The sequence below is a fragment of the Canis lupus genome, chromosome 16 (genome assembly GCF_003254725.2).
Source record: "Canis lupus dingo isolate Sandy chromosome 16, ASM325472v2, whole genome shotgun sequence".
In the NCBI taxonomy this organism is placed as follows: Eukaryota; Metazoa; Chordata; class Mammalia; order Carnivora; family Canidae; genus Canis; species Canis lupus.
Window position 1 is genome coordinate 14,069,014 of NC_064258.1, and position 23,923 is coordinate 14,092,936.

Here is a 23,923-nt window from a genome sequence, read left to right on the forward strand (position 1 = left end):
GAGAGAAAATAGATCAATGCACACTTAGGAGGGATCAAGGGTATATTTCAAAAAAAAAAAGGGTATATTTCATGTCCTGATTGGTACAAGAGTGGTTCTCAATCTGGGACTGTTTTGACCTCAGCGGTCATCTGGCAATATCTGGAGACATTTTTAGCAGTCACAGTTGGTGGAGGTGAGGAGTACTAGAGGAAACTAGTGAATTAGAAGCCAGAGATGCTGGCAAATATCCTATAATGCACAGAATAATATCCTACAATGCCCTCTACAACAACAAAAAAAATACACAGCCCAAAAGGATGGTAGCACCAGAGTGGAGAAACCCTGGGGTAAGGCAAGATATCTGGCTATTTGCAATCTGATAAAATCAACTTACTTAAAATAAGTGGTAGTCAATCTGAAAAAGATAATTGGTGGAAAAATGCAAGCATTAGCTCAGAGAGGAAGATTAAATCAATAGGACAATAGCGGTGGGGCTTACCTCCAAATTGCTTTTTCCAGTTGCAGGGGATCTTACATCTCTGGGTCTTCATGGTTTGCTTACACTCAGCTCCAGTCCGGGTGCCCTCCCGGGTGCCCAGGCCACAATCCCCACTGGTGGGCACACACACACTCCACTGCCATTCTCCACAGTCAGACTTCTTCACTTTTTTTTCTGGAAAGAAGAATGGAAAAACAGTCAACTTCTGGAAAACTCTCATTCCTATAACAAAGTTCATTCCAGAGCACCTTAACTGAGGGGTCTGTGCTTTTTGCCTGCATCTTCCCTGTCCAGTCAACAGGAGCACTTTGATGAGTGTTAACCAAATGACGAATCAAGAGAAGGGAGAAGGAAAGCTGAAGGAGATAGAACCAATACTAATGTAATTCTAGGTGCGAGGGGCTGTACCAGGGATTTAATGACATCTCCTTTTAGGAGCACACGCCTCTGTAGAAGATGTTCAAAAACAGTGAAACACGAAAAATAAGGAAACAGTCTATTGGAAGTCACGGTTGTCAGATTAGCATCTCATTGCAAGTCAATGTTCTTTTCTCTGTCTTGGAAATGGAATCGCATAAGCTAAATGTGGTGGATCACAGACATACACAGACTCCCAGCTCCACAGCCTACTATTTATGACACTGGGAGTGACACAGGGAAGATGCTGTATTGCTCTAAGCTTCAGTTTCCTCCTTTGCTAATGTAAGATAAAACAAAAATTCCTTGCAGGACTCTTTCTGAGGAAGAGCGGCAACCTAAAGTAAGACACCTGACTGCCCGTCAGTGTTTTGTACATGGTAGCTACTGATATGATCATTATGTTAATCGTCATCATATCTTAGGGCTTATGATGGATGGTGGGGGGGTGTCAGGGGTGTCACTTAGCTTCCTCTAAATACATGGAAAGAGGAAGAAAGGATGGGAAGAAGGAGGGAGGGAGGGAGGGAAGACAAAAATCAGGTAGTTGGATCAGATAGACATTAATCCATGAGCAGTCTTGCCTTCACAACCCTACAGCTTACCTGGCTTCTCTTTCTTTCCCGCTTCAGCAGTGTCCACAGCTGCCAAGATGAAAATGAATGCCAGGAAGGCAGCTGCAAATTTTCGACGCTGCTGCACGTACTGTTGGGACTGCATTCTAGGAAAAAACAGAGCAACAGAAGAAGGTGGTGTCATCCTAAGTCAGAGAGGTAGGCTGGTGGAACTCCTTAATGGAGGGCACCATTTTCCATTTCTGGAATAGATTTTTGGAAGATTTCTATCAGTGCTCTCAGGCTGAATCTATCTTTTCTCAACAACAGCCACTGAAGTAAGTGCATCTGCAATTAGTCAGATATTCACCGACAAAAATACAACGGTTCTCCATATAAGAACTTCACACACAATCATTTGCTTTGCTGAGTATGACTCAGGAATTAAGGAAGCAAAAGAATTTTCATGGCATGTTTTTTGAATGGACTCCTGCAGTTAATGTTGCTGACGGTGACACATGGTACTGTGTCGAGAACTACGGTCATCTTTGTAACAATCCCTAGAAACAACCTTGGTGTTGTAGTCCACATGGATAATTTGAATGACACAGCTAATGGATTATCTGGGCCAGCATATTATTTGCCTTTATCTTTAGATGTGTCATAATGACCAACATCTCTGACTTTTTTAAACGTTTCCTATAATCATGATTATTTTATCACCACTGTTCCATTATTCATTGGTCCACCAAAGAGTGAAGCAGAAGACAGAAGTACAGCTAACACACTGATTTATTTCAAACACGTGTGTAGCTCACATACAGTCCTGAAATCTTCTAAATTCTAGGATAAAGAGATTACACTCCCTCATAATTTAAAATTCTCCCCATTTTATATGAATCAATAATCCCAGATTACATTAGAAAAACTGTCCTAGTACTTGAAGTCACTCATGACAACTAATTGTCAACATGCTCACCCATGGTCATTAGCTCTGAGGATTTGTTTTTCCAGAAGAGTGATTTTATATTTCCTTGAGTGTGCACAACAAAACCTCACACACACAGACACACACACACACCCAAAAACACACAGGACTGAGATCATCTGGTTCTACAGTTTGTTTCTATAATTCAAAATCATCTATGAAATGATATCCTTGTCTGCAAATTTGTCTCCCTCTCTGTGTCATGGGAATACTATCCCTTATTAGTGTTTTTTTTTTTTTGATGACTTTGGATTCCATCGTATGAATGAAGCATATTTCATTTACTAATTAAAATGAGTATTTTGGTCATTTGGTCCTTTTGCTGACTCATAAGTCCTAATTAGCTATTCACCATCTCCATCACTCTCTAAACTCTAATACTGGATGCTCTGTTCATCCTCCTAATGCTGAATTTTTATAACTATACTTCACTAATGCTCACACAGAAATATTCCTATTGATTCTGAGACTTTTCCCGTGCCTTTCATTGGGCATGAATGATATGTAAAGCCAGTCTAGACTTCCTGGCTGGCAAGACTTCTTAGAGTTGACTACCCTGGTGCATCCATACTGATATATATTGCCATATATTTGAATATCATGTAAAATTATTAGGTGTAAAGTGAATCAAAGTGAAGTTCTCCTGTTGTTTTCTCCAAAGGCTGGCTGAGAACCTACTCTCAGTGACCACTTTAGAGGCAGTTTTTTTTTTCTTTTTTAAATATTTATTTATTTGAGAATGAGAGAGGGAGACTGCACACAAGTGTGTGAGTACAGGGAGAGGCAGAGAGAGAGAATTTTCGAGCAAACTCCCCGCTGAGCGCAGAGTTCAGTGCAGGGCTCAACCTCGGGATCCATGAGATCATAACCTGAGCCAAAACTAAGAGTTGGACGCTTAACCAGCTGAGCCACCCAGGAACCCTCATTTGAGTTTTCTCAAAGGGTAAATTAACTTTTCAATTCATAACTTTAAATGTATTTCTTTCCGAGTTAGAATTTGCTTTTACTTTTAACAATTACCTAGGAATACCTGAAGCATTTAGATACTGGATTAGAGTCCTTTGAGAATTCACCAGTTCCCACTGAGATAGCACAGCTCATGAGCAAACTTTCTGACCACACAATGGGCTGATCCTTGTAGGTTCTTGTAATATTTGCAGCAAGAGGAGAGGGCAGGAGCCCTTGGAGCCCCCCAGAAAACCACAGCCACACCGGCAGGCACAGTTATTAACAGAAAGGTGCTCTCACTGGCTCATTTTAACCTGGGCATTTCTAGTTTTACATTACTAAGTTCTTTTACATTTATTTTCAAAAAGCTTTCTCTTAAGTCAAATTCACTTCATTTCAAAGGAAAAAAAAAACCCATCCAGACCAGAATTTCCTAAGGATAAACTTGTTTTAAGTCATGAAGTTACCTTACTCATCGAGTAAGCTGACAGGAAGGAAGCAGAGAGAGGAATTGGATGAAAATTGGGAGAGTTAGAATGGAAATGCAGCCATTCTGTTTCTGATATTAATTCAGAACAATTCAGAACCTTAAGAAGTGGGTGAATGGTGAATTTCAGTTTTAGATGCACTGAGGAAAAATGCACACAAGTCCACGTGTACAGGAAGTCTATCTGTGTAAAATATGCGATCGGCCATGGGGTGAGTTGGAGAATATCTTTCTTCTCATTTCCTTCGCCCCTACCTCCTATTCTGCTTGAGCCTATATTTTGATAGCTTAGATTCTTCTGGCTGGAGAAAATGAATAAAGATTATTTAATAGAGTAAGGGGTTTTAGAAAAGGGAGGATTGAAATTATCCCCAAATTCGAGTGTTCCCAAACAATGTCCAATTAGCACGCTGATGCCTGCTGCTGTAGTAAATACTTGAGTCTTCAGTACATGTGTAGCTGACAGTTCCCCTGCTTGTGGCATCTGCATAGCTGATTGTTTATTTGTCCTTAGCATCAAGTAAAGGCAAAAGTTCTCTCTGTATATAGTTTAACCCTGTCCACTCTCCAGCAGGGTGCGAGATGAACAGAGACAGAGACATTGATCACAGCTCAGTTTTTGCACTGAGGGAAATCAAACAGTGGAAGAGGATGACTTGCCGAACCGGCTGTTCTTTTGAACCGTTTCCTTATTTTCACCTCCTCTAACTTCCATCTTTCGTTGTACTTGCCCTGATAGATTTAATTTCATAGGGTTTAATAGTCAAATAGAAGACTGCCTTAGATGGATGGTGGTTTCTGGAAATTACTGTTGAGTTAATCTCCATCACTCATAAGTGTAAAGCTCAGAGATGAAAGGAAATTAAAGTGAAAGAAATTAAAGGAAAAGTGTTAGTTTATTAAATCCTCATCCCTTCCCTAGAGGAAAAGCTGACGAGAAGGGGAAAAAAAAAAAAAGAGAGTTCCATTTCCTTTAGCATTTTAATAGGATCTGGAATTTTAAAAGGTGTTCAACCTCTGGTATAAACACAAGACAAGGATGCTAGAATCGAATTGGCCCCTTAGTGATCTGTTTGGAAGGACAAACATGGGAACTGGAGGCAGAAGCTTTGGCTGAGGCTCCAGCTCCACCACCTAATTTTGGGAATGTCCTCAGGCAAAAACCAATCATTGGAACTTCTGTTTTGACACCTGCAAAGTGGGAGTGATTATAACTACTTGAGAGGCTTACTGTGAAAATGCAGATGTAGACAGAGAGCCAACCCAGAATATTAAGAAATGTATGATTAGTTGCTGAATAAAGTTAATTCACCCCTACACTCTTCTTACCACAAAGAAATATTCTCTTTAACTTTTTAAATTAAGATATATCAACATACAGCATTATATTAGTGTCAGGTGTACAACATAATGACTCAATATTTGTATTGCAAAACGATAATACTTCTTAATGAGAAATAACAGGTGTCACACCTTGAACTATCTAGCATCATTCAAAAGCAAAAGACAAAAAAATGAAACCGAAAAGGAGAAAGAGATATGATTTGACTGTCAACTGAAGATTTGTTCAGCGTGATCAGGGCACAAATTCATTCTGCCTTTTGACTTCTTAGGTTAAAATAAACCTGAGGACCTTTATCCTCAGTATTTTCTTTGAAGTTCATGGAAGTCAAGAGGTTCCATGTTGAGAATCAGGGATCATATCAAGGCAATTTAACTTGTATGAAATGTGGGGGAAAAAAAATCTCACTTTGCAACTGTACTTTATGCCCTCGGGGTGGAGAAACCATTCCAATCCCCTTTTTCTGTTTTAAATACCTGGGCCAGGGCCCCAGTCCATAGCAGCTCCTTGGTAAACTTTCTGCTAGTGAAAAGTATCACTAAAACATGGCATCAGAGGAATTAATTTGCCAGCTCAACTGATTTTTCAGTCCTTTGTCTAAGCCAAGGGGATATGAAATTTACTGAGGAAGTTAGGCTGCAGACAACAGCCAGAATCTAAAGCAGTCATACATAATCAGTGCAGAATGTGTGTGTGTGTGTGTGTGTATACACACACATAACCAGGGTCATCAGTGAATGATGTGAAATGCTTCTGCATCATGTATTACACATCACTAGACCTTTCTAGACTTTGTCATCTATTTGTCCAAACTCCTATGAAATCTTTTTTTTACTTTTTATTGTAAAATCAAAAACACGAGGTACAGAAAACCACAGAAAGCAAATACATAACTTCGTAAATTATAAATTTTCCACTCCTATCCAAAGCCTTTAACATGCTCCCCATCCCCATCATAGCCCTGTACCCCCAACACTAATATGCAGTAATTGCCTCTGCACTTCTTGAGGGTTTTACTCAAGTGAGCTTCCTTTGACACATCTCATTTTAAAAACTGATGTCTTTTGAATTGCTCTTTATTACACAGGCTTATCCTCTAGCTCCTTTTTCCTTTTCTGGCTTTTCATTTTTTACAAGAACCAGGCCATTTAATCAGCAGTAGCCCACATTCTGGATTTCGATGATTGCAAATTCATGATGAATTTCAACATTCCTTTGTTTGGCTGCAAATAGGCAGCTGGATGCAGAGGCTTAATCAGACTCAGGTGTGATCCCTTTGGCAGGACTGTAAGTGGCACTGTGCTGTTTCACCAGGAGCTGCACAACGTTTGTGTTTGGCCCTTCTGTCATGCTAACAGCAATGGGCACTACTCCATGATTATCGGTAGGATATTATGGACTGAATATTCATATCCCCCCAAAACTTGTATATTGATACCCTACCCTTCGTCATGCAGATGATACTAGGAGGCAATTAAGATCCAAGAAGTCATGAGGATGAGTTCTCATGAATGGGATCTGTGCCCTTATAAGAGTCACGGGGGAGTTTCCTTTCTGTCTCTGCCCTCTGCCATGTGAGGATACAATGAAAAGCTGGCAGTCTGTTACCCAGAGCCCCAGATCCTGGCACTCTGATCCTAGACTTCCAGCCTCCAGAGCTGTGAGAAATAATAATAAAAATCTGTCCTGAGTTTTGCTTTAAACCTTGTCCCTGGGTTTTAGTTTTGTTATCTACCAAGCTGCACCATCTATATTTATGGGAGGATTCGGGAAGATTCCAAAAATATCCTGATACCTCCTTCCTCCTGACATTAGCAAATTATTTCATTAAACATTTTGGGGACACCTGCCTTATGCCAGCCATTGGGCTATAGTCTCAGAATACATCAATGACAAGTGGTAAGTTTTATGCTTGTTCTCATGAAACTTGCACTCCAATAAAGTTTACACTGTCAAATAGCCAATTGTGGTTCACTATGTTCTGGTAACAACTACAAAATGTCATGAAGTGTAAGGGAAGGACAACAATTTTGCATTTCTCTTTCTTGAGGGTAAAGACAGGGATTCAGTTAAGGCCAAAGATTTAATTTCCTTTAAGTTCCGTATGAAGCAAACAAAACCACTAATGGTCAGATATTCTGTTATGGAGCATTAACTATTAATCACATTCCAATTATTGCAGTCTTAAAATTAAATGTCTCTGTTCTCTTATCAGAAGTGACCTCAGCTTGAGGGAGATTGTTCAGCTCGTTTTAGGAAGATATTCATTGAGTTAAACTTTTATTATACTATATGCAAGGACCTATTTTAAGTACTCTATAAATATTGACTTAGTTAATATTAACCAATACCTGGAATATCACAAATATTGGTTAACATTAACCAATACCTGTATCCATTTACTCAATTATTAAAAAAGTCTGTGTATGAAAGAGTTGCATCCTTTGTAGCATAAGCTGGTCTAGGCAGTGGTGGCAAGGAATTGAATTATATGGACCAGAGTACTGACCCTGTGGTGCTTACACTTAGGGGGTAAAGTTACAAGATACATGTTACAAGATAACATGTAAACAAAAAGGCAAGTAAATAAGTTCATAAATAAGACCATTTCTGACTGTGGTAAATTTTATGAACAAAGTAAAAAGGTGATGTGAGTTTGAAGAGGACTAGTTCGGTAGGTGGGTTATGGATGGCTTCTTCCATACGACTGAGAAAGAGCCAGAAAAATAAAGTATCTCTTACTGATATTTTGCAGCAAGGCCCCTAATTATCACTTTCACTACTCATCATTATCTTCTGAGATGGAACAGTCTTATGTTAGCCGCTAAGCTTTTCTAATTCTTTTGGAATTCAATAATCAGCCATCCAGTCCTCCTGACTGATCTTGTTCTCTCTACTCTGCTAAAATCAATGGGTCCACTGAAGGTTTGACCAACAACCAACAATTTCTAACTCCTATTGACTTACTAGTAAGCAGCCTAGTCAAACCTGAGATCTTACCAGTGTATAATCTATATGAATATCTAATCCCATATTTCAAAAAGTAAACCAACCAAATCATCATGTTAGGAAATGTTTACCTTCCCCAAGAAAAATAATGACCAGCATTTATTTAATTTAAAACATGATATCTCCTGTTTTCTGACGTGGCAATATAGTAGGAAACCCATTTTTTTACTAAAACCATGAGCCTTCTCACCTCTGACCCCTATTAATCTTTACATGGATGTGTAGGTTTCTTGAAAATGGCTTTCTACTTCAAATTCAACTCTAAATACATAAAAACATTCAGGGATGAAAAAGAGGGAAAAATCAATCAACAGAAGCAAGCATTCAAAGGAAATCGATTTGGTTACCTTCCATAATATGACAGTGAAGTTATGTTTATTCAATTATTTTTTGGAATCACGTGAGTTCAAAAGGGACTTGGGTTAGTTGTAGTATTCCTTTACTGTTTTCATTTGTCATAATCAAAAGTAAGTGGAAATCGACTTTTAGAATGTTCTAGTTTCCTCTTAATCCCTTTCGTATCCATCTGCTACAGCTTGATACAGAGGACTAAGTAAGGGCTTTATAGTAGGTCAGCCTTGAGTTAAGATCTCAGCTCTGGCTAGGTAATGAAGCACTACATTTAATTTCTCTGGAGCTTACTTTTTTTAGCTGTAGACATGGCTCTAAAGTCTGTCTCACCGTGTTTTGAGATGAGAGAGTATGCATGAAAAGTTAGCATCGCAGTACCTGGCACATGGCAGCCCCACAGTGCCTTCTGTCAGTAGGCTTTCTTAACTTCTGTTGCAGCCCCCTTTTTCCTTTATCCTTAACTGTACTAAGACAACAAATTGGCATTTGGGGTGGGATGTTCCTAGAATAGAATGGAAAACACTGAATTTTCACTGGGCACAAATGGCAGTCCAGTTCTCCTCATAGATGACTGTACTATCTTGTGATTTCTCTTGCAGCATGAAGTGGCCTTTCTTGCTTCCTTCTGACCTATATCCTACAAAGCCAAGGTGTAAACAGAATATCTAGAGCATCCCCAAATCTTTCTTTCTCACAGGAGTTCCTTTCCACCTGTGCTCACCCTCCTACACTCAACCCATGGGTCTCTTATTCTCTAAACTCAAAAATATTGTTTCAGTCAACTCATCTTTTGCTCCTGCTATCTCATGCAACCAGTTCTTTCCCACATCTCTCTACCTAGCAAACTCTTATCTCATCCTGAAGTTTTGCATATGGGATTTTCACCTTCAGAGAAGCCTTTGTCAAGGCAACATTGTCCTCTTTGTCTTTGGAGCTCACTGTGCCATGTCCATTTCACAAACTCTGCTCATTCACAAACCCTGAATGCTCAAGGGGCATATTACTGACTATGAACGGAAGCACAGAAAACTGAAAAACATCATGAGCCCACGACACCATTATATTTAATAACCATCACTTTATAAGGCCCCTTTAACTTTTTTTTTTTACCATTACTAGCAACCGATTCTAACAGTCATTCCTTTCTTAAAAAAAAATAAAATAAAATAAAAAATAAATAAATAAAACCAAAACAAAATGAAAACATACAATTACAGAATTGTAAAGCACAAAGCAAATGGAGAATAAAAATCTGTAGTCACTGAGCAGTTACTGGAGCTCAGGCTCCTCGCTAGCTAGTTGACTCACTCCCACACACCAGCCAGGAAGTAAATGCTCATCTCTGAAAAACTGCCAACAATACAAGCCATGAACCTTTTGAGGTCCTCTTAGAATGACTAACATTTAGAATACCCTCTACTGCTGAATTCTTTCAACAGCCTTAACATCAGGGATGCCTGGGTGGCTTGGTCAGTTAAGTGTCCAACTCTTGATCTCAGCTCAGGTCTTGATCTCAGGGTCATGAGTTCAAGCCCAGTGTTAGGCTCCACGCTGGGCATGGAGCCATGGAGCCTACTGGGGGGAAAACAAAAAAACCTTAACATCATAGCATAACTTTCAGTGTGTGCATGTGCATTTGTGTATATAACTGTGTGTACACAAACTGTATACATTTTCCTTCAGTAATCCATAAACCTTTTAAGGGACAAGACACTAACTTTTTGTTACATTCATTTATAAAGTTTAGAACAGTGTTTGACACACAGATGTTAGTGACATATTTTTTAACTGAATAGAATAACATAAATTAGAGAAAAATAAGAGAAAAAACAGCCCAGGGTCAAATATGATAACTCATTCCACTATCTAAAATTGCACTAATTTCACACATGCATGTTCCCTCACCTGGCTTTACTTTTTCCTTGGCACAAATTATTGTTGGACGTATTATATCTTTATTTTTGTTTGCCCATTATCCTCTCTCCCAAGACAGCAGACCTCTGGAGAACAGAATTAGGTGCTGGTCGCTGAGGTCATATTGGGGTGGGGAAAGCACACAGAAATGTAAAGACATCCCAGGCAGTGTTATCTAGTTGCAATAGTAACTAAAATACATGTTAATTCATGTGTTTCTTAAATAGCTCAGGACCTTTGATTTTAGAGTGGTTTATTATTATTTTTTTTTTAATTTAAGTCAGCTTTCTCCATCTTGCTTGTGAAATGCAAAGTATTCATAGAGGTAGTTTACTTCTAAGGGTACAAAGACAAAAGGTTAAACAAAAACACCATTGTAATCTTACCTTTCCACATTATACCTTTACTAAATAATGGTGATTTCTTCTGTCTCCTACATTTGAGAGAGATTTGTTTCTACGGAGAATTTAGTGGGTTTTTTTAAAAAAAGATTTTATTTATTCATTTGAAAGAGAGAAGGAGAGAACATGAGCAGGAAAGAGAGGCAGAAGTCCATTGAAGAAGACTCCCCACTGAGCAGGGAGCCTGATGTGAGGCTCGATTCCAGGACCCTGGGATCATGACCTGAGCCAGAGGCAGATGCTTACCCTGCCTGAGCAGTGCCCTGGGAATTTAGTGTTTTAATTTTCCTTACTTACAGGTTCCCTTTATTTTCAGTAACTCTTCTTCAAGTCTAAAATCATCATGTTGATTTATTCTCGAATGGTTTGATCATTGCCTCAGATTCCTAAAGTCTCACATAAATAAGCATTATGTTTATAATGAAGTCTGTTACTAAACAGCCCTTCATTTTGGCCTTGTTAAGCTGTCTTATTTAAATACTAAGCCTTGAAAAGAATACGTCCTAAGCGCATGCATGCATAACCTCAGGTGTACTCTGCTCACAGCACAGAAGTAAATTCAACAGCGTTCCACCTTTGATTTTAACTAAGTGCATATCAATTAGATTGATAAAGTAGGGCATTCATTTAATTTTGCATAACTCAGTGTCTCAAATGCAGAGAACTTTCAGGTCAAAATATCCTTTATGGCATGGTGGCACCTGCTGGAGAAGTGTGATATTTAGGACATTTTTGTTATACGTCTATTTGCCAATTTTGAAAGCACCTGTGAAAGGCTGAGTCTATGCTGAGCATGGGAATATGAATATGAATATGATACAGCCCTTCCCCAAAAGAGTTCTAAAGGGGAGAAAAGGGAGACAAGTGAGTATGATGATTCACGGTGGCAAATATTAGGAAAAATTATACGCACGGTGTTATCTGAGTGTATAGGCCCAAGTACTAATTTTGCTTAGCAAGTCTGAATGAGGTAGAAGGTTGGAGCATTTTTTGAAAAACAAAACAAAAACAGTTGAAGCCTTCTAAGAAAATAAGGAAAGAAGGGAACTTCAGGCAGAAGAAAGCAAATGGGTGAAGATGTTTGTAATAATATTCAGGGGAAAAATGTGATTAGAATGTAGAGTACAGGGCAGCACGTAGCAGTGGATGGATCTCCAAAGGAGAAGCGGAAGTGAGTACATCCTAGGAGCTGTGAGAGAGGAAGATAGAGAAGCAAGGGAAGATCCCAGAGAGAAGGAAAGGCTGCTTGTTATACAAACATGGCTAAAACTATAGTTACCACGGAGGGGAGAGCCACCAATCAACAATCCATCCAGATACTCTACGTGATGGCTCTTTGGGTTGGGTTTTGTTGTTGCTACTTGTCAATTTATGGATCTTTCAGAGATTTCATTTTGTGGGATTTTTTACGAAGGTATTATCACTGAGAGTCAAGAACAAGATCCAAGACTCAAAAACCTCGCACACAGACGCGCGCACGCACGCACACACACACACACACATCCTTCTGATTTTCATTAGAAAAACAAAGTTGGGCTGAAGCAGTGATTTTTAGATTTTAGATTTTCATTAGAAAAACAAAGTTGGGCTGAAGCAGTGATTTTTAGATCACTGGTGTTTCCACAGAGAGACAGCGAAGGCTGGTGCAAGGCATTAAGGGCATCCTGAGCAGGTTTATTGAAAGCCTCCCATGTCCCTCACCTTTATCTCCCCTCTGGCTAGAGCAGTGATTTTTAGATTTTTAGATTTTTTAGATTTTTTAGATTTTTAGATTTTTTAGATTTTTTTAGATTTTTAGATTTTAGATTTTAGATTTTTTAGATTTTCATTAGAAAAACAAAGTTGGGCTGAAGCAGTGATTTTTAGATTACTGGTGTTTCCACAGAGAGACAGCGAAGGCTGGTGTAAGGCATTAAGGGCATCCTGAGCAGGTTTATTGAAAGCCTCCCATGTCCCTCACCTTTATCTCCCCTCTGGCTAGAGCAGTCCTTCTTTCACTACTTTCCTCATTGGTTTCCTTGTAAGTTTCACTAGTCAAAAATGAAAAATAAATTTAATAGTCACTGGCCTAGCCAATCTCAAGTCTATGCTGGGGAGGATACAATAACGCAAAACTTTTTGTTCAAAAAGCAGAACTGAACAGATGTCCCACGTATGGTGATGTAAATATGAAATATATTTTGAGTATTCAAAATACCTTGCTTGTGGTATTAACAGGAATTTACATAATTTACAAATAGGAAGTTTACAAGTGTCTATTTCAACAGTTTCATACTTTACAAGAATTTGGTGTGATTTTATCCTCTTATCAAAGATCAAATGCATAGTCTAACAAGTATGATCGTATGAGGATAGTATAAAAGAAAGTCATATGGCAATAAAAATTGTTTTAATACTGTGGAAAGAGAAGAGGCTTTGGAGTCAGCAAGATTTTCTCCACAATGACTCCAAAAATATTCCATCAGTGATCCGAACAAAGTAGTCAATCTCTTACTCAGTATCCTCCTTTATGGAAACTTATTATGTAGGCTTACAATCTGTTTGAAGATTAAAATGAGGTAACAGATATAATATGACTGGCATCTCATGTGCTCCATCCATGGTAGCTCCTGTGGTTCTTAGAGGAAGATAGTTGGGGTGGAAGACAGCATATCTTTATGAAAGTTAACCAGGGACAGCTTAATAAACATAATGGCAATATGATCTTTTAAGATGGTTTGGAATATGATAAGTAAATCTGGAATACGAAGCATTCCAGTGGGAGAAACAGAACTGGCTAAAGCTCTACGTGAGAAATCAAGAAACCAATTTAAAGTAAACAGTTCAATGTAGAAGCTATAGTTTACTATATTTTGGTAGTAAAAAGAAGAAAGTACAGCGTAGATAAGCTGGAGTCACAGCAGGCAAAACTTTGAAATCCTAATTATTATCAATGAATATTTAGTGACCACCTACTAAATGCAATTATAGGCTATGTTATAATAATTATATAATATATAATATATAATATTATATATTGTATATTAATGTGTATTATAGGCTATGTTATAAGAGAGACACAGATGTGAGTTATATCTTATTTCACAAAACCTACTAGATTACTAACTCATTATGGAGACCAGAGCAATGAAAGTATATACCATATTTTGTGTGAGATATAAAAATGCTGTAACTGAAAGCAAATGTGTTTATGATAAAAGAAGTGTCTAATGTTCTTTCCAAAATCTTTTCTGAAAAAAAAAAATCTCTTCTGAATAGTTAAAGAACACTTCTTAATTTGCGGCAGTAAAAATCCAAACAAAGTCATCTGTATTGACAAACTGAACTAATTTCTCAGTAGTACTAACACATCATAAATAAATGCCCCGTGTTGACTGGAAACAAAAATGTATACTTACTCAGACTCACTCAGCAAGCAACCACATGTTCTCTACCTTGATCTCAGCAGTGTTTTCATGGTCACACACATCTTGCAGAGATTTATTGCAACTTTCGTGTTACTTTACCCCCCCCCCCAAAAAAAAAGGAATATAAAGTCTGTTTAGGTTAAATAAAAAAGCAATATCCACAAAGCAATCAAAGACCAGTTCATTCCAACCTTACACAATTCTCCCAGAGAATAAGAAAAATAAAGAATATTGATTAACTCATATTATGTGGCAGTATAACCTTCAGGTCAAGACCAGACCAGGAAAATGAGGAAGTAAAAAGAGCAGGACCTTCTTATGAACAGAAATGAAAAATTCCTCAACAAAATGCTACCAAAATCAATCAGGAATTACCAGTTTAGGTTTGTTCCCCAGAAAGCAAGGTGGATTTAACAGTCAAAAATCAAGCATCAGGCATACAATAAATTAAGAAGGAAAAAAAAAGTATAAATCTCAGCTTCAATTTAATTTTAAAAAATTAAATTCATCAAGATCACTACCATATTTTCATGCTCTTCTAAACAGGTCAGTACAGCTTTTATTAACTACTGAGTTCAGGTGGGATCTTTAATAGCTGGTGGCTTTATTTGTTCAAATGAAGTGACTCAATTAAAAACATAACCAACAAAACAGCATGCAGATTTTCATATTCACTAATATACCGTTAAGCAAATGAAAGTTATCTGACAATATCATATTGGATAGGTAAAGAATAAATATCCTATGGCTGTGTGAGGCAGAGAATTCTCAGGGCAGCAGTTAGCACCAACCCCAAGAAGCAGCTCTTCTACATTTGCCAAAGGGTCAAACACATAATGAAAGTGAGACCTTGAAGAAGGACCTAAATTTGTGGATCAGCCTGTCACAGATCATAAATCTACACTGGAAATGCAACTTTTACTTTTGATTGCAAAGAAATTACAGAAAATCATAACCCAATAAACCTTAATTGTATCTCAAAGGCTGCACCAGGTTTCTCAACTCAAGAACATAGAATTATCAAAGAGCCTGGAAGGAGCAAGATTCTACTCACAAATCAATGGAATTACCCCCAAAAGCTACCAGGAAGAATAAATGAGTTCAGTAATGCTGCAGAATACCAGATCAACATACAAATATCAATTATATGACTATATATTTGCAAGATATGTATCTATCAAAGGGTTTCAATATAGAATATATAAAGAACATTTACAACTCAATAACAATAAGAAAATCCAATAAAAATGTGGGCAAAAGAATTGAACATTTTTAAAAGAAGATATACAAATGGCAAATAAGCACATGAAAAATGTTCGATGTTAATGGGAAAACCTCAGTGTGATACCCTATATACTCACTCACATGACTTAAAGGCTGACCCCAGCAAGTGTTAGAAAATGTTGAGTAAGTTTAACTCTCATAATCTTCTGATTGCAACCACTTTGGAAATCATTTTGGCAGTTTCTTAAGAATCCAAACATATACCTATCATACAAATTGACTACTCTACTATTAGGCATTTTCCCCAAACACTTGAAAGCTTGGGGCTACACAGAGACTTATATACAAATATTCATAGAGGCTTACTTTATTTATAACAGCCAAACTTGGGGGATCCCTGGGTGGCTCAGCAGTTTGGTGCCTGCCTTCAGCCCAGGGTATGATCCTGGAGTCCCGGGATCGAGTCCCACGTCAGACTCCCTGCAAGGAGCCTGCTTCTCCCTCTGCCTGTGTGTCTGCCTCCCCCCACCCCGTGTCTCTCATGAATATATAAAATCTTAAATAAATAAATAAATGCCAAACTTGGAAACAACTCCAATGTCCATCAACAAGTAAACTGGTAAATAAATTGTGGCTTACTTGTATTATCTGACTAAGCATAAATAAATAAAAGTTAACTGATACATGCAACATGTATGAATTTAAAAATATTGTGCTTAGATGTTATAAAAAAATACTATGTACTGTACAACTGTATTTTCATAAGATTCTAGAAAATGCAAACTCATAAAGTGACAAAAAGATTATTACTTAAATATGGAATTTGGGAGCATTTGGAGGATGATGAGAGAAAGATTACAAAGAGGCATCAGGAAATTTTTGCAAGTGATAGATGCATTAATTATCTTAATTGTGATAATTTTGCAAGTTTCGATTTACATACATAAAAGTCATCAAATGAATAGATTAAATTTGTGAAGTTTGGGGTATATCAGTTAAATTCAATAAAGCTTTAAAACTGTTCATGCCAAAGAACTGTGAAGCAGGGCATAATCAAGATAGTCAACAGAAATAGATTCCAAGGAGTGCTTGGGTGGCTCAGTTGCTTAAGCACCTGACTCTTGATTTTGGCTCAAGTCATGATCTCAGGGTGGTGTGACAGAGCACCCTGCTAGGCTCTGTCCTCAGCAGGGAGTCAGCGTGGGATTCCTTCCCTCTCCCTCTCTTCTGCCCCTTCCCCTGCTCTCTCTCTCAAATAAATAAATAAATCTAAAAAAAGAAACAGATTCCAAGATGAAATAAATGTTGCCATTCACTGAGAACACTGTAGATAGGATAAATATTGTCAATGATTACAAGAAAAGATGGAAATACCACAATAATAAATGAGGAATCTTGGCAGAAAAAAGTGAGAACTGTAAAAAAGAAGGATCAAATGGACATTACAGAACTGAAAACTACATATGTAATGTTTGTTGGATGGGTTAATAAAATATTAGATATAGCAGAAGAGAGATTTACTGAACTTGAAAATAGAGCACTAGAAATTATCTGAACTAAGACACTGAGGTATAAATTAAAAAAAAAAAAAAAAAAAAAAAAAAGAGGATGCCTGAGTGACTCACACAATTAAGTGTCTGTCTTCAGCTCATGTGACGATCTCAGTGTCCTAGGATGGAGCCCAGCATCAGGCTCTCTCCTCACCAAGGAGTCTGCTTCTCCCTTTGCCCTTCTCCCCTGCTCATGTTCTCTCTCTCTTGCTCTCAAATAAATAAAATCTTTTTAAAAAAAATAGTGCTTCAGTGTACTGTGAACCAGTATTAAATAATCTATCATACTCCAGTGAAAGAAACCCAGAAGTAGAGAAGAGAAAGAATGCAGCACCACAAGTATTTGAAGAAATAAGAATTGAAAACTTCTATAGTCTGATTAAACATCAACCCACAGAAGAAGCTCAGCACACCCCAGGCATGAAGAAAATAAAATATGCCTCACATAGGCCCTTCATATTTAAACTGTTGAAAACAAAATTTAAAGGAACAAAACAAAAAGCCTTCCAAGCAACTGTGGAGGGAGGTATGTCATGTAAGCTAGAACAACAAGAATGACCTTTTCTTATTTAAACAAAGGAAACAAAAGACCATGGGACAACAAAAAAATCACAAACTGTAATTGATATATTTTAAAACTAAAGGCAAATAAATATATTCTCAGGAAAAAAGCTGAAAGAATTAGGTGCTGGCAAATTTTCTTTATAATGAATTCTAAATGATGTTGTTCAAATTGAAGGGAATATTGTGTGGCTGTGTATGTATTATAGATGTTAAAATATATGTAATATGTAATTAGACCCCATATATATTTTATATACACATAATGTATTATAAATATCATATATTATAAATAAATTGTTATAGGATTTATAGCATATGTAGAAGTAAAACAACAATTAATAAAAATGAAGGAAATGCAATTATACTGTTTTAAGAACTTTTGCATTTTACAAAAGTGATACGACATTCATTTTAAATAGAAAGTGATATGTCAAAGATACATATTTTGATTAATCCAAAATAGGAAAGGAGAAACAAAGGAACGAAGAACAGATGGTATAAAAAGAAATAACAAGATAGTATGTTTAAAACCACACAAATAATTGGATTAAGTACAAATACACTAGATATATTAAGCAAAACCCAGATTGTCAAACTACATAAACAAGCAATACTGAACTGTATGCTATCTACAAAAGACACATTTTATATATATTAAAAAGGTTGAAAGTGAAAAGACATAGTAATCATAAAAAGGCTGGTGCCTATAGTCCTATTAGTCAATATAGATTTGAAGACAGGGAAAATTAACAAGATAAGAGGGACATTTTATAATCTGAAAAGATCTATTAATCTATAAGACATGATACCAGATGGTTTGTACCTAACAAAATTTTCAAGAACATGAATTATTCACTGACAGAACTGAAGAAGGAAATAGAACAATCCAGAATTATAATCTGAGGTTTTAAAAATCTCTCTGGTTAATTGAAATAAATAGGAAAAAAAATCAGTATAAATGAATTTTTCTTTTTTTTATTTTTTTAAATGAATTTTTCTTGATACCAAAACCTGACAAAGACATTGAAGAAATTGTAGACTAATATTCCTAGTGAACATAAAAACATGAAAATATTTTTTAGATACTAGTAAATCAAATCCATCCATCAAATATTTAAAAAGCTAACAAATCATCACCCGCGGTATTTATTCCAGGACGCAAGGTTGTTTCAACACCTGAACAGTCATGTATTTCACCACATTAACATCATACCAGAATAATGGAGAAAAATCATAGGATCATTTCAACAGATGCCATAAAAAATCTGACAAATCCAACACTATTTTCTATGTGCAAAATTATGAAGCACTAAAGTTTAAAACCTGCTACAATCATTTTTTATGCGCATAAAACAATTACCTAAGTATGTTCAGAGATTTTAAGAAAAGTTTCCAGAGGAGACTAATTTTGAGTTTAGTCCCAAATAACAGATGAGGAGAGGGAAGAAAGAACACTGAGGCACAGGCCTGCAGACTTGAGCAAGTGTGATATATTCCAGGAGTCAGCAAGGAGTTAAAGACTGCTCAAGCATCAGAGAGAAAAGTGTGGAAATTGAAAAGGAACAGAGAGAAGCCACCTTTCTTGGTGTTTCCTTCTTGTGTGTAAGGCTCCCATGAGATGGGCAGTGATGCTTTACCTCAGGACACCCGGAGCTCTGAGGAACCTGGAGTGCAGTGGGGACCACAATCAGTTGAGAGGACCCCCTGCCAACAGTCAGCAGAGTGAACGGAGGACACAGGACTAGGGTCAGGGAGGCTGAGAGGGGACCATCTGACATATTCCAGGTGAGGCATTGCAAAGACTTAAAACTGTGACATTAGAAAAGGAATGAAGGGAAAAAGAAAAGGTACTTAAGAGTTAAAATTGATTGGCTTTATCAAATAAATTGAATCTACTGTGGATGGAGAAATCTCGGGTATCCCCTCAATTCTGACCTCCAATCCAGAGACAGGTGTCAACACAAAGAACAGGGTCTCACACACCACTTCATAAGACATACTGTGATCTGTTTGAAGGACAGTAGTCTAAGCCTCGGGCACGTATTAAATGTGATTTAATTCTCAGCAAATATGATTATTTAGTTTCTTTTATTATCTTTAATTTTCAGATGGATCACAAAGGCTTAACGATGTTATGTGACTGAAGTTAGGAAGATGTGATAAAGATCTTCATGGACATGTTGAGTTTCAAGTGCCAGTAGGACATTTGAACCGAAATCGATAGGATGTTATAGATCTGGAAAAGGGCTCCGGTATGGTGCTCGGAATGAACATGGAGTCAACGGAGGCTCTTTGAATGAATGGAAAGCCTTGGGGCTGCCCAAAGAAGACAAAGCAAGAAATTGGAGAGGCACGCAAAAGGTGAAAACAATTGTAGTTTTTACATAAGTGAATTATGGGTAGCAGCAAAGGGGTAAAAGCAACAAGTGTAAGCAAAGGGAGTTGAATCCTGGAAACCAAGCAAAGAGGAAGTTTCAAGAAGTAAAAAAATGATGAGCAAAGTCAAATTCTACAGGTAGGTGCCCACAGGAATTAGCAATAAGTCACTAGCAATCTCAGAGATACATTTCAGTATTATTGTGAAGTTAAAAAAGCAAACAGCTATCTCAGAAACAATCATTAAGATAACATTAGAGACTGTTTCTTGGCCAGTGAACATCCTGTGTGACTTTGCCCAGATATTATATAAGAAGAGCCTAATAAATATTCAATGTGATATAATGAAAGGCTTTGAGAACTGATACAGTATAATGGAAAAGACTGTCCAAGAGTCAAGGACCAAATACCTGTTCAAGGAGCTGGGGTGACTCAAAAGGACGGCAAAGACAATGACTCCTGTTAGAAATTGAATCCCATGAGACCCTTTCAGGTAAATTTGATTTGCACGATTTGACTCATAATAAGAGAAATAAGAGACCCTCTCACTGCTTTTGTGAGATTGTGATTCGGGGAGTCCCAGCGCTGGATATTTTGTTTCTATAAAGCTCTAGAGATGACATCCCTCTCTCTCTTCTGAAACCCTTACTGCACAAAGGGCTACTGGAGAGCCAGGCACCATCCACCTCACCTGGGAGCACATAAGAAATGCTGCTTCTCGAGCCCCCACCCCAGACACTTCCAAAGTATAACTGACATTTTAACAAGGTCAAGATCCCCAGGTGAACTCCTACAAAGAAGTTTAATAGATGCTTCTTCGAAACCATTGTTTCTTTAGAAATAAGAAGTTGAATACTGGGGTGGCTCAAATGGTTAACTGTCCACCTTTGGCTCAGGTCATGATCCTGGGGTCCTGGGATCGAGCCCCATGTCTGGCTCTCTACTCAATGGGGAGCCTGCTTCTCCCTCTCCTCCCCACTTGTGCTCACTCTCGCTACCTCTGTCTCTCTCTCAAATAAAAGCTTTTTTAAAAATTGAATATTTGCTATTGATTGATTGTCCAGCTTCTTCCAGTAAGCTTAAGGTAGGTTTTAAAAATGTATACGTTCTAGAAAGATTAAAAAATAAAAATAAGGAAAAAGGCAGAGGGAAAATAAATGTAGGGAAAGATAATAGTCACTGTGGACTAAAGGCTTTGCCTGTGCTAAGAGCTTTATCTGATTTTTATCCTCACAACTTTAGAAGGCAGTCGATACTATTCCAATTATACAGGTGAGAAAAAAATGTACGTGAGAAAGTTGAGATAACTTGCCCTAGATCACAAAGTCTGAGAAATGGGGTTGGAACCTAGATCACTTAAAACCAAATTAGACATGTGCTGTAATTGAATAGTGAAGTTAAAATACAAGATGCCTGTTAAGCACTCTACGTACAAGCTAATGATTTACGCTGCATTTGGCTCCACATTTTCTAGAAGCTGATATGAAGACAGCATGTAAGAAGAGCATGCAAAGAGCCTTTTTGAATTCTTTATCAGGATGTAATTTGTGTAGAAAAGAGCTATCATGTTTTTCAGAGGAGCTATACGTCTTTGTAAAAGTGTGAATTATGTAAAACCTCAACAAATTGAAAGGCATACTGATTCAAGGTCCTGTTTCTTAGCTAAAGTGTATCCAGAAAAATTTTTAGATTCTAGGAAAATCATGTACAAACTTTAAATGGATGACTGATAATTTATTATTCTGAATTTGAAAATGAGGCAGGAGGCAAGTAGTAGAACAGAAGAAGTACAATAGAGGGTCAGGATGGAATTCCTGTCATTCACGGCCATTTATCCACCTGTCCCTATATTCAGAGAGTCTGGTACCTTAGGCTTTTTGGAGGTCTTCAAAATGTTTGAGATTTGGGGGGAAAACAGGTTTCTCTAAAACAAGAAAACAGCAAAAACTGAAATTAGTATTTAATAATGGCTACAAAATAAACATATGTCAACTTCATATGATCTAATATTTAGCAATAAAAAAATTCACTCTACTTGAAAACCATCTTTAGATTAGGTTTTCTCATTTTGCGGGAATTCTTGGATACAATTAGACTAGAAAGGAATCATTGGCAGGTAAATAATTTTCTAAAGCAAAATTAAAAATAATCTTGCCTCCCTCCCCAAAATGTGTGTGGAAACAAGTCTATATCTCCATCTGTGGGCTACTCCTCTTTCTCCCCAACCCCATAGGTCAAGTAAAATCCCTTCCTACAGAGTTCCCACACTACTAGGAAGTGTCCAAATGGGTACTAAGACACTGCAAGGTAAAGATGTGATGTGTATTTTCTTGGGTTAGCATGCAAAAGCTGGATTATTAATGTCTGGTTCTACACCAGGAACAAAGCCCCAGGATAATGGAACAATTGCCCAGGAAGCCATTTGGATTGAAGTTAGCCTCTCCTTCAAGAACGGAAGAGCCAACACTTGCCAGCTTTGATTTGCACGCTTTTCAGCTACTAGTTCCAGCCAATTCAGTTCATACAACTCCAGCTTTCATTTGGGGCTGAGTTCATTGACTAAAAAAATAAAGAAGAACGGAAAAAAAAAAATCCACAAGAAAAGAAATCAAGGAAAGGCTTAATTGTTTATGCAGAGTGTTGCTTTGGGAAAGGGGAAAATCTTGTTAGAAGGCTGGCAAATTCACTTCATTAGGGACCTAGTGACATCTTCTAAAACCAGAACATTACATCAGGTTAGTTTGAAACATCAAATGACCTTGTAGTTCGGTAGGGATACCCCATCTCCATTCATTCTGTCTGGTTCATTCTTTGCATTGTTCACCATGCCCTTGTCAAGGATGAAAAGATTGCTTACCAAATAAGCTGAAAGAAATGTGACTTATCAGAAATTAGAAACACAAAAATCAGGGATTGTGATTCTGCTCACTCACTTTGTCCTCGTCTAAAAACCCACTTTTCTTTTTTCAACTTCATGATCATTTAGCCTCCTTTCCATCATCCTTCTCTCTCCTACAGTCCCACTCATTCTCCTCGCACCTGATGATTCTCTGCACACAATGTTGAAATGAATGCAGCCATGATCATCAGATCTCATATTGGTGTGTGAGAATCCCTTGCTTCCTACCCCTTCAGAGATCCCCTGAAGTATGCCTTCATAGTTTCCACACCAAAAAAAAAAAAAAAAAAGGTTATTTAGTTTTGTCCTTCCTTTCATCGGAAGAATCAAATGCCCAACTCATTGAAATCTCCCTACTTCCTAGAAATAACTAGCCTAAAGAATAAAACTACCATTGTAACTTATAAAAGAGGAATTAAGAGATCAAAATGGTTCAGTCATACCAAATGAATCTTATTCAGTTATGTGACAAAGTAGCTAACAATAATGATCTCGTGGCCATAGAGTACCTTGATTTCAGGCAACATTTGACACATATTCTGAAAACACACCTATGAGTCAGACAATGAAGTTTGAGTTAGACAGTAACATTATAAGGTGGATACACTCTGGAAAAGTCAACTGGAGAGGTACCTATAAGAAATTCACTGAAGATTCTCTCTTTAACGGTGTTCCACAAAACACTGTATGAATAAGCGAAAAAAAAAAAAAACACCAAAAGGATAGTTAAATGTGCAGGCTACCTCAAATCTGAGCAAATATGAAATTATTTTGATGACAAAAATCAAGACTAATTACATCCTCAATAAACTACAGTATCAACTTAAAATAAATTAATTAAAATAAAACAGTGAAGACTATGAGATCCTGCATTTGAATGTTTTTAAATCAATAGTTTAAGCAACAGAAGATAACTTACTTCACAGGATACTAGGAATGCTTTACTGGATGGCCAAATTAATATATGCAAATGGTAAATACAGATGGAAAAATGAAGCTAATGAGCAAATC

At 37.4% G+C, this 23,923-nt stretch overlaps 1 protein-coding gene across 1 annotated transcript in view; it reads right to left on the reverse strand.

Annotated features, from left to right (window-relative positions):
• Window positions 1-23,923, reverse strand: part of PTN (pleiotrophin) — a 100,397-nt gene that overhangs the window by 21,985 nt on the left and 54,489 nt on the right. The window contains exons 2-3 of the mRNA XM_025464120.3: window positions 1,504-1,619; window positions 482-655 (exon numbers count right to left, since the gene is read on the reverse strand). Of these exons, the coding sequence (XP_025319905.1) occupies window positions 482-655; window positions 1,504-1,618 (289 nt within the window). The 5' untranslated portion in view covers window position 1,619. The remainder of the gene's footprint in view (window positions 1-481; window positions 656-1,503; window positions 1,620-23,923) is intronic.